At 43.4% G+C, this 11,908-nt stretch overlaps 1 protein-coding gene across 1 annotated transcript; it reads left to right on the forward strand.

Moving 5' to 3' along the window:
• The first annotated feature begins 171 nt into the window (after positions 1–171).
• LOC113172920 (ras-related protein Rap-2a) lies at positions 172–10,328 on the forward strand. Its single transcript, XM_026376003.1, has 2 exons — positions 172–1,150; positions 8,663–10,328. Exons 1-2 carry the CDS (start codon positions 837–839, stop codon positions 8,898–8,900), a joined length of 552 nt encoding a protein of 183 aa, XP_026231788.1. The 5' UTR covers positions 172–836; the 3' UTR covers positions 8,901–10,328.
• Positions 10,329–11,908: the final 1,580 nt, after the last annotated feature.

Genomic DNA, 11,908 nt, shown 5'->3' on the forward strand with positions numbered 1-11,908 from the left:
CTGCGCCCAGCTCCCATTCAGAAACAAGTGATGTTTACAGAGAAGCGGATGCAGCCATTGGACCGTTCGCACATCCGTTTGAGGAGGGAGGGTTTCAGCGTTTCAGTTTTTTGTTTTTTCCTCTCTTCCCTGTACGGGAGCCGAGTGGGGACCGGCTAGTTACGCAGCGGCTGTGGGTCTCCACCCGAGAGTATGGCGGCTGGGACTGCGCTGGAGAGCGGGGGAGAAACGGAGACATGCCAGCGATGGTGAAAAAGAAACAAAGAGACGCAAGTTCTTTAATGAAGTGTGAAAACAGTTTTGGTCCATGCTGGTTCTCCTAGGAGGAGGAGGAGGAGGAGGAGGGTGGGGGGCTCCGGCTTGAAATACTGCTCCCGCAGCTCATGTCAGGGGCGAAGCGAGCGTTTTTCTAGTGTCCTCGATGGAGCAAGTTTGTTTTTTTTTTTCTGATGCACAGAGGGGGTGAGCGAAGCAGATGAGAAGCCGCACGCTCCACATCATCGGGCCTGGTTTTGTGATCTTCACCTCGTTCACATTTCGGACAGCTGCAGCCCTCGGATGCTCGTCTAGCTGTCGGTCGGTGTGCGTGCGTGTGTGTGTGTGTGTGTGTGTGTGTGTGTGGCCTGCTCCGGGGGAATTTCTACAATGAAATCCGTGTTGGCGGACCGACTCTTTGTGCTCTGCCATAGCTGAGCAGCGGCGAGCAAAGTCTGAAATTACTGACACCCCCTGTTCAACATGGGCCACGAGTGGCCGATGTAATGGTTGCGGGAACATTTTGAGTTCATTTCAATGACGCGCCGAGATTGATCCCTTCCGTCTTGATTTAATCCACGATGCGCGAGTATAAAGTGGTGGTCCTGGGCAGCGGTGGGGTCGGGAAATCCGCCCTCACCGTGCAGTTTGTGACCGGGACGTTCATTGAGAAATACGACCCCACCATAGAGGATTTTTACCGCAAGGAGATCGAGGTGGACTCCTCGCCCTCGGTGCTGGAGATCCTGGACACCGCTGGCACGGAGCAGTTCGCCTCCATGCGGGACCTTTACATCAAAAACGGACAAGGATTCATACTGGTCTACAGTCTTGTGAACCAGCAAAGCTTCCAGGACATAAAGCCGATGAGGGATCAGATCATTAGAGTGAAAAGGTTGGTGAAATAATGCGCAGGAAAACCATCTAGGCATGGTGATGCTGGAAATGTATTCTTCACGTGTGTTATGCTGGCCTCACAGGCCCTGTAGTTTCAGGACGGGCCTAGGCCTGGTCTGAGAACTGTGCCTGGCTGGAGATGCTGTGCATCTTCAGGGCAGACTACAGAGCAACACCACATGTCTGTTCTATTTTGGTGTGCCCAGTCTCACCCACAGTGCTCCTAGGTAGGCGAATGCCCTTGCACTGCAGTCCCAGCCTCCCTAAAAGTAATCATCAGTGATCTCTAGAGCAGCCTCATCTTCTTAGTGTTAATGCAGACTACTTAACGCTTCAGTCTAGACAGTTACATATTTGGAGTGACAGTTATTAGCAGGACAACAGTGGCAGTCCACCCTGCCAATCAGCACTGGGAAGACCGAGCTGTCTTGTTGCTGTCTGTGATATGTCAAGCTGCTGTTGTGCTGTCTTGAACGTCCACCGTGCTGGATGCTGCAACCTCTATGAAATACCAAGCCGGGGACACCCAGGATCCACTGCAACAGCGGCTCTGCAGAGATTTTTCAGGAAGCACAGCTGGAAAGTACTGTAGTCGCTGGGGAAAAGCACACAAGCCCGGCTTCCACGCAGGAGAGGCCGTGTTTTTAATTAACAAACTGCACAAGCTCTTTAGGAAGAGCAGCCGAATTGAAAGCGTCATCTCTGAGCACTGTAACACATGATCCAGATATGAGGTCACCAGAGCGAGCCGCTGATTGATACGTGGAAGAGGTTAGCCGAGGCTGCGCGGCTGTGCTGTCATGTTATTGGTGTTTCTCAGCTCCAGGCCAACGTGCACACTTGACGTGCTGCCAAGTTCACATGGTGACAGGGTGCGAGGCTAGAAAATCAGAAATATACAGTGGCAAATAATCACTGGTGATTTTCCCCTAGTCATCCTGTGTTACAGTGTGCAGGCAGCATGCACTTAGCTGAGCATGTGTGGGGTCATCAGTCATGTTAGATGTTAGTGGACGTGTACAGTCAATAGGAGTCCAACAGTCACCGAGACACTAATCTGCGTAATGAAGAAGCATATTAAAATTAGCCTTACTTTAATTACTTCAGATGATGCTCATCAGAAGAAGAGTGCAATCATATTGTGTCTAAATGTTGTGTTTCTATCTATATTATGACAGTAAGGCTGTTTCTGTTGCATCCAGTCGTCTGCAAATGAAATATGATCATCATAAACGTGTTTATTTTTGTTTGCTGCCTTCACATGCACCTTTATAAACAGTCCTATAAATCTGTGGACCCCAGATGAAAGAATGAGGTCAACATGTTTTCCCCATGAGTTGAGAAAGGGGGAGAGGTATGTTGAATATACTCTGTGTGTGTGTGTGTGTGTGTGTGTGTGTGTGTGTGTGTGTGTGTGTGTGTGTGTGTGTGTGTGTGTGTACATGTGCGCTCACGCACGCAGCAGATGCAGCCAGCCTGTTGTAGGGTTTTCGCACCTAACGCTGACTCTGGTTCTGTTCTCCAATGCTGCAGCAGAATTAATTTTCTGTAGCAAAAACATCATATTTCACATGCTACCGCTGCACAATAGTTCATTTCAGAGGGGGTGCGCTTCATGTGGACCGAGTCAAAGCTTCCGATTGTGTTGGGGAAAAACGCTTCTTTAAAATGTCAGTTAATAAACACTGACCCACATTCTCTTTGGTCTCCTTTAATGGAGTTTTTGAATGGAGGTGTGCACATTTACTTTGGTTATTCAGAGAGTTTCTCATCATTTTTTTGCAGTAAACAATTCCTAAGAGGAGCTGAATGGAATCATTTGGAAGAGCCGAGGTTTAGAGACCTCAGCATCTTCCTTTTAACATTAACACATTTGACCTTACTTGCTATTGGTCTCTCAAAACAACAACAACAACAAAAAAAAAAAACCTTTCCTTGGAGATTTGTGTTTAAAACTGGGGGACGCTTGCTTTACAGCTTTATTCTGCTGTTCGTTTACAGCCTTTTCTAACCTACACGGAGACATTCTTGTTGTTATAAGTTTCTGCTGCTTACTGTGCAGCATATTCAGTGACTTCCTCTCCTCACAGGCTGTGATGTGTACTGTGTATATGGTAAACTTAGAGACAGTGATGCAAGCAAAAAGTGGTGGATGACTAGAAATATGCTTCAGTCAGTTTTATTTCAACGTCTTATTACATGTCCCTTTTGGTTCTTGCTATTGATTTTAACAATTTAGAGATCTAAACAAAGAGACTACAAAAAGACAGTTGATCCTACATGTATTCACCGAACATCACTGACTCATGAAACGCACTGATGATAACATGATTGCACTGTTTTTTAAAATTGTGTAACGTTCCTTTAATATGCTTGTTAAACCTAAAGCGAACTCGCAGTATGGCTTCATCAGTTACAGGTTACCTTCTATAACTGTGTAAAACATCAGCGGTCTCGCCTATTTGTCTCTTCTTGCTGCCAAAAACCTGGTGACCTGTCGCGACCATATCAGCGTTGGCTCAGGTCAGAGGCGCTGCTGTGCATTGCTCTGACTCTGAACCCTGTCAGTATCTATCAGTGCCTGCTGTTAGTGGCACAGACGGGCTCTAGCACAGAGGACACGGGTGCACATGATTGCACCCTGGCCTGGCGGTGTCCGCTGGGGACCTCATCGCTCCTCGCTTCAGCTGCAGTTAACCATGCACCAGGGATATGTTGTGATTTGTGGCTCAACGCAGCATTTAAACCAAGAACCAGGAAGTGGAGTGCTTCAGCAGTGCTCCTGTGGCGTTCTTGATGCCGGCCTAATCTTTCCAAATCACGCTGCATATGCACTTGTTCACTTCAGCGTTGTGCTAAAGCCTACAAACTGTAGGGTAAAGATCAGTAAGTGGAGGAGAAGCAGTCGCCCAGTTTGCTTAGAAGGACCTCCGTTCATCTGTGTCTGTTGTGAAAACTGGACAAAAGATCTCAACCAAAGTTCAGTGAGGATTACTTAACGGTGGACTTGGCTTTCAAAATTATGTGTTAAAGGTCTCGCGCAGTGGTGGGTTGTAGCCATCCTCTTAAAAACTTACAAGAACCTACAGTTTGCTTGTGGATGTGATTAGCGAGGTAAACCGTGCTCGAAACTTTTAGACTTTTAGAGTCATTTTCACATCAGATCTGTCCAGTGGAGAAGGTTGTCAGCAAGTTGACATACTAGCATTAGTACGAACTCACTGATACATAGAAATGATCTCCATGTTATTGACTTGGTGGTCGTCACATCATCTGGCACCCGGACATCAGTGTATGAATACAGAGTGGCAGTGTGAGTTCAAATACTGCGTTCTGACAATATAATAAGAAATCACTTAAATGTGGGTTTATTTACTTAGTAGTCTTTGGCTGAAGTGAGGCAGCCATATCTATTTTGCTTTCAGCCAGGAAACAAAACTTGTCTTGGCATAAGAGCTGTTAAGATTTGTATAGTTGTTTTGTTGTTAAAAAGTCCTGCAATGAATATTTTATACCAAATAAAAAAATAGAACCGTGAAGGTTCAGAGCATACTGTTAATAAGTCAGGTTTATGCATCCTAATTAAACTATATTGTTGCTGTAAAACTTACGTAGGAGTTTACCATTCACAACTTACTCCTCTCCTCATACCACTAATTTATGAATGTGCAGTCTGAACGTGGCACTTTTGAATTTCAGATTTTTGTTTCGTGCAATAATGGGAGGAATGTGTTTCAGGAGACACAGTTTCCCCCGGGCAGTAACTAGGGTGCTGTGTTCTTGTTGTGTTCTTGTTGTGATATATCAGATCCAAGGATGCCTGTACAGTCTGTCGAGTTGAGTCCTCGTTTATCTTGTCCATTTTGACATTTCTTGGCCGGTGTCTCTCTCATCTGTGAATAGCATTAGATTTCGAACTCAGGAAGCAGAGAACGTGTTTTCACAACCGTCAGAGAATCCAAAAGAGAATTTCAGTCATATCCAGGATATTGTGCTTTTTTAAGTTTTGTTTGAAAACCAGAAATCTTTGAGTGGTCATCATGCTGTGTTTACAAAAGGCTCTCAAAACCTCTGTTCATTCTTGATTAAATCTTTCTTTGTTCCTGATTTTGTGCCTCCACATAGCAGCTTATTGCTACTCTCTGACTTAGCTGTCCAAACTGAAGATCCTCCTCAAATGGCCCGGCACTCATCCAGTTCCTTCCCTCTTTCAGACGCTGCTGGACAGAGTAAAATCCAGATACTCTAGCCGCCGGGTTCTACTGTCCGTCATCAAGGCCCGTGTGTCTTGATGCATCATGCATTATAGATAAGGTGTGTGTGGGCCAGCTCGAACGGGTGTTTGCAGCCAGTGCTCCGGTGCAGGCGCTGTCAGGCTCACAAGCTGAAGGCTTCACAAGCTGAGGGCTAGAGCCTGACATGTTGCTTGTGCTCTGTGTGTCACAAAACAGGCGTAAACGGAGTCAGTTCTTCATTTGTCTTTTGAGGCTCATGTCTAAACCGTGTAAACAGCTTTGTATATGTTCTTCCTTCCTTGCATTAGCTACTGTTGAGTCCAGACACACACTGCGGCCGACACCCTTCATGCTGAGGCCATTGTAACCTCTGTATCTGCGGCAGCCATCATCTCACACTTCACGGGACTGCCGGTTTCCTCCTCTGTTATTATGACTATATATAGACCCTCTCCTTTGATAGCAGATGTCTTTGTGCCCTGCTCATGTTATGATGATGGCTAAATGAGCAGCATAACTTGGCCAAGGCTGACCAAGTTTAATCCTCCATAATGGTAGAAAGATTGGATTGAACAGTTCCTGTTGTTTGGGATATCCAAAATAACTACACTTAGTTTTGTATCGATTATTTAAAATTTGATTTCTGAGCTTTGACGTGCAGCTAGGTGTAACAATAGCTCAGGTTCTAACCATCTTAAACTGTCTTTTGTCTGGAAAAAGAAACATTCAGGGCAAGAAATTGAGAGCTGGTGTGAAACGGCATGTGATGGCAGATATAAATAAGAGAGATAGGTGTCCACGGGCCTCCTTGACAGATTTAAATCAGGAGGTTTGATTTAAAACAATAGCCCAAGGCACAAAACGAGAGACAACCATTACCCCAACTAAATGCTGAGCCCCCTGTGGCTTCTTCTAAATGGTTTCAGCTATAAAAGTAAAGGCCTTTCAACCTGCTCATCCACAACAATTTTTATAGTTTTCCAGCGATTGTGGAAACGGAATATACCACCAACTAAATATGGTCCGTAACAGTTCTCAGGAAATCAGAGTCTTGCTGTTTTTATTGATACCAGGAATTCAGTGAATGAGGCCAGGCTGCTGTACGCCGAATGTGAACGTTTCTCATTCAAGTCCCCTCTGTGCTTAAAGAGGAACACAGCGACCAATCTCTCAGATGTGTGTTAAATCCTGGTAGTCCTCTCAGCTGGTGAGCCGATCCTGGGAACAGAACAGGATAGTCGAGATTAAAGTTCACCCTTGATAATGTATTCATGACTAGATCAAAGTAGGCTTCGTATTCTCTGCAGGTTTAAGCTTATTTAACACGGAAACCTGTAGCACCTGATCTCTCAGACATGCTCCTTCTGCCCGACTCCCAAAGAATCATGGCGGCTGCTTCTGCAGTCTCCCCAGTATTGGCAATTTCCTTGTATACCTGTTACCATAGCAATCAAGGATGAGGATGTTTTTTTCTCCTATAAATAATTTAGAAGCATGTATATTTCATCGAGTGAGGGCAGCATCTGGGAACAGTAATGATGTTGATGGGTTCACGGCTCTGGTTAGCTGTGACAATGTTGCTCGGTGTTGTGGACAGAGACATTTCAATTCAGTTCAAAGGATGTGTCCAGCAGATGGAAAGTCCAACCTTGCTGGTCTAACATTCAGATGAGGATGAAAGAAAGAACAACCTGTTGTATGATCTGCTACTGTACCTCTTTATCTCTTCTGATGTGTACAACCTGCCTCACAGGCCTGCCATGTTCCCCAGTGTTACCGTACAGCTGATGGTTACCTTGGTATAACTACAACAGTACTGCTCCCTTTAATAATCATAGTGCAATAGCCTATTTTATTTAACTGATCGTCTCCTTTGGCTGACCACAAAGTAGTCCAGTTCCGCAGGGACACGCTGTGCTCCAGCAACATGGCAGGGAGTTCAGAGCTCCAAGGATTACGGCCACTTCCTCCCCTGAAGGGTCAAAGCGCTACTATCCATTTTCTGTTCTCCACTGGGTCAGACTTTAGACTTTGTACTTACAGGAGGCAGGGTGGGTGGCATGGAGGTTCAGAATTTAGCATATCACAGCAAGACCTTTTTTTTTTTTTATGTGAAAAGCTTTCTCCCATAGTCTTTCATACAAATTACCAGAAAAAAAACATGCCAGTGTTTATTCATTTACAGAAAGATATAAGACAACAGTGACTGAAGTGTGCTATTTAAACCTCACAGAGAAAGGTGGAGGTGACAGAATGGGCACTTGACGATATGTGTAATTAAATGTGTTGCGGAAATAATATTGCCTTGTCTTGTTACCATTGACTTTGCTCGTCTGTCCACACTGTCTTTTCATTTAGCTGCCAGAATTTGGCCGTAATGCACCATTAGGAAGCTGCCAACTGTCAACTCACAGTTGAAGTCCCGGAAAATAGAATAGCTGTGTTCTACTGCTGTAGCAATAAATAAAGAAGGCCAAGAAAAAACATCTAAAGATTAATACCATTTTTTTTATTAGCTGGTTAGTCTGGATATAGATATGCAAGTCACGAACTATGTGAGTAGACATGAATCACAACAGTTTTGCTGTCATTGCCACCCATTATTCCACATAATCTTAATGTGAAAACATTTTGATAACACAGATTAGAACTCCGGGTTTCCCCTTTTGATATTGCCCTTATTGGTAATAAAATGTGATCTGATCTTCATTTATGTCTTAGGTGTAGAGAAATACAATATGCTGACCCTGATAAAAAGTAAACGAATCCTTGATTACTCCTTTGACTGCAATAACGACTGCTCCAGCTTTTTAGGATGGACGTGATCAACTCATTCTACAGCATCTCTGTTCAGTTTAGGCTCTGATTGGACGAACTATCCACACCCAGAGTCAAATTAAGGTGTTAACTCCACAGAGGAATTCACCTCTGGGATGTTTAATGTTGGTGTGCAGTGCCGTAGCTTCATCAGTCCACAAAACATTCAAGGGTTGTGTAGTGGCCTTTGCACCCAGATGTGCATGTAATAGATTCATAAACAGGCACTAGTAAAACTTATGGATTTTTTGTAATGAAACAGTGTTTTATGTGCATGAAGTGTACGTTTTATCCAGCAGTGCAATTAAAACCTTTTGAAGTATTAAGCATGTGATAATACCAGGTTCTGAAAGGCTAATTGCCTGTTAAACGGTTAATTGAAGAAAACATTAGGACACTGAAACTCCCTGATTACTTCTACCGTATGCAGCTAACTGTGGGTCTGTGTCTCTCCTCAGGTACGAGAAAGTTCCTGTGATCCTGGTGGGGAACAAGGTGGATCTGGAAAGTGAGAGGGAGGTATCGTCCAGCGAAGGTCAGGCTCTGGCTGAAGAGTGGGGCTGCCCGTTCATGGAGACCTCGGCTAAGAGCAAAACCATGGTAGACGAACTGTTCGCCGAGATCGTTCGGCAGATGGACTACGCTGCCCAGCCAGACAAGGACGACCCCTGCTGCTCCTCTTGCAATATACAATAGCCCTGGGGCCTCCAGGAACAGGCCGAGTAAAAAGTCTTCTTACAGGAAGCTACTTCAGCTCACAGAGAGAGAGAATTACAGTCAGACACACACACATGCCAGTTTAATGGAAGAGAAAATCTGGGCTGAAGGCAATGGATTTTTAACTCTGTGGAGCATAAAATCTGCAATGACATGATTATTAATAACAACTTGTGAGTAATGAATACATTTTGAATGAGGAATGCCAGAAATTTGCCGCAAGAGAAATTGACAAAAAGGAACATGCCCTCGCCTTATGTTACTCTCTTTTAGTTTTTTATCCTTTGTGGGAATACATAATCAGCACAGAATCACAGATGAGCAGCTTTTCTCTTTAAGTTGTTAAAAAATCAGCTACAGAGCAAATTAAAAGTAAGATTGTTTCACTCGAAAGATCAAGATGCATTTTTCTGTTACTGCACAGAAACCTGGTAAAAGATCTCTGGGATGCAGTTGTTTCAGTTCATTATTATTATTTGATTTACAGTATGAACAGTTTTCCCAGCTTAGTTTAGTGTGTTTGGCGGAAGGTTTTTCTACTCATCACAGGGCTGAACCAAAGAGGTGACCTGAAAGCACCTCTGTTTTCTGTTTCCTTTTATCCGTTGATTAAAAAAAAAAAAGGAATGGGGAGAAACAGATGGATAAGTCAGTGTCTTTCTTAAAACATTGGTGCAGTCATCTCTTTTCCTACTTTCTCATTTTGAGATATAATAGTAAACACGGCAGAGTCTTTCACATATCGTGTGGCGTTTTGTTTTCCTCTCTCGGAGGACTCTTGACAGCAGATTGCTGAGTAGTAATATAACTAACTGCTTCATCCTGATGGGACAACGTTTCTCGCTACACTCTTTGCAGGAACGAGCGAAGTCTAAAGTGAAGATGCCAACATTTGTCATACGTTTTTTTCTTTTTCTCTCCTCTGGTATCAATATGAAACGGGGTGCTCAAGCGTTTCGACATCCTGATCCCATTCTTTATGTGCACAGAGTATTCAAATCCATAGTAACAAATAGTAACGATGAAGGTGATGATAATAAGAATAATAAATGGTAGTGTAAATATTTTGTATTGAAAGTGCCAGCTCCTATGAAGACACTGAATCAACACGTGTGGAACTGTCAACTGTATGCATGGCTAGTAAACATAAAAAGGACTCTTATTGTTTGAGATTAATATAGGCTGTGGAAATGTGAAAACCAAACACATACATGTCTGGATCTGGACACTGTCTCAACTGTACATCTGTGTTGCCGCGGGAACCAGACTCTCCCCGTGTAACCATTTTCATTGTTGATTTTATATTTTTTTATGTGACCATTTACTCTTTATTCCCTCTCTGATTGGTGACACTGTTACATTTGACACCTAAACAATAAAAGTGCGTTCAACACTCGACTGAGGCTACCAAGTGAAATGTCGTGAATGTATTGACATGGACATAGAAATGCATTTTCTATGTTCTGAATCAACATTGCTTTTTGTTTTTTTGAAGGGTTGTGCCGACAGATTAAATCTTACTGGTCTGGGCGTTTGCACCATTTAGCTTCTAGTGACACGCTGGCTTCACAAACCTCTTCTACTGTGCTCTCTAATTATGTAATTATACATTAACTCCTATAACTACTATGCATTTCCATACCTTTCCTTCCTGTCTTACCTCTAACAGGTCTTTACAGCTTTTCTTTAAACCAGCCATATGCAGTAAATCAAGTCAGAAGCGCTGGATGTCCAAACATAGTCACAACTGCTTGTGCGTTTTCCATCTAGACTCAGCCGGAGAGGCTGCTCTTTGGTTTTATTGGGTCTGATGGTAGATGCTATAGCTGAGGGTTAGTCTGGCCTCACAATATTGCACTTGTCACTGTAGATGATTATGTGTAGTTCTAGCTTTAATAAGGAAGTTGGGAGCATTTACACGTTGCCTAATAATCAGAAAATGACTCTACAGTTTAATCTTTGTGTTTAGCAGGATGTCATAAGGGTAGAAATTTAATTTAAATAAATCTTAAATGCACTTCCAGGATGTCAGGCAGTGGACTTACAGAAGAATTTACTAAAGATAACGAGCTAGCTTTATTGGTGTTCTGTGACTACAGATTTAATGGGGCTTTTAAATCTCAAAATAACTCAAATGTTGCTATTCAGTGCACTGGGAGGTGCCCATTAAACTTAGAATATGCTCAAAATCCCTGTTATTTCTTATTTATTGTATTTTTCAAAAAGGCAGTTTAAGAAAATGCACTGTGGGTCAGAGGCATGAGAAAGAGCACACAACAACATGATTATATGCATATGGCTTCTGATGGCGATGCAGTTTCAATTGTTAAGAAGAAACTTGTTATTATAATGTCAGGAAAGGTTATGTCAGTTACTTTGTAGTCTTTTGTATGAGAGAGGACGAGGAAATGATAAAAAAAAATAGACACTTCTCTGTATTTCAGCAGTTTTTCTCTTATTTTCCCTCCCAACCTATTTTAGAGATTGTTTTGAACCACTGAAGGAGAGTGGAAGTGGCCTTTTGGGGAAACGCCAGCTAATAGAAACACGGAAGTGTGTGCCAGCATCTCCTCTAAGGAGCTTGTCATCATCCACCTCCTGCCACCTGATGCAAGGGATGCGGTGGAGACGAGCCTGGTTGGTCTGTTTGTGCTGCTGGATGAGGTGCTTTATCCACCCTGATGAGACAGGGCAAACTGCTGGACCTGATGGTAAGAGGTCTCGGTGGGGTTCATTAAGAACCAAAGTCCCTGTGGCATCGGCCTTCAGCTGCATCATTTGTGTTTGTGGTAAACGTGGTACAATATTCTTGTCTTGTGAGGGAGGTTTAATGAGAATGGATTACCCACTGCTTTACACCAATCAGCCTAATAGCAGTTGTGCAGATTTACCTTTTGTACATGTTTTTAAAATGTTATTGTGCTGTCCTGCTCCCCGTTTCCTCAAGTCCTCACTGAGTCAAATGCAAGAATGACTTTCAAGGAATG

The sequence above is a fragment of the Anabas testudineus genome, chromosome 21 (assembly GCF_900324465.2).
Source record: "Anabas testudineus chromosome 21, fAnaTes1.2, whole genome shotgun sequence".
NCBI lineage: Eukaryota > Metazoa > Chordata > Actinopteri > Anabantiformes > Anabantidae > Anabas > Anabas testudineus.

Excerpts from the sequence above, each read along its gene's own strand:
- LOC113172920 (XM_026376003.1), top strand. The coding sequence starts at position 837 with ATGCGCGAGTATAAAGTGGTGGTCCTGGGCAGCGGTGGGGTCGGGAAA. Across the intron at positions 1,151-8,662 it reads CAGATCATTAGAGTGAAAAG|GTACGAGAAAGTTCCTGTGA; the intron begins GTTGGTGAAATA and ends GTCTCTCCTCAG.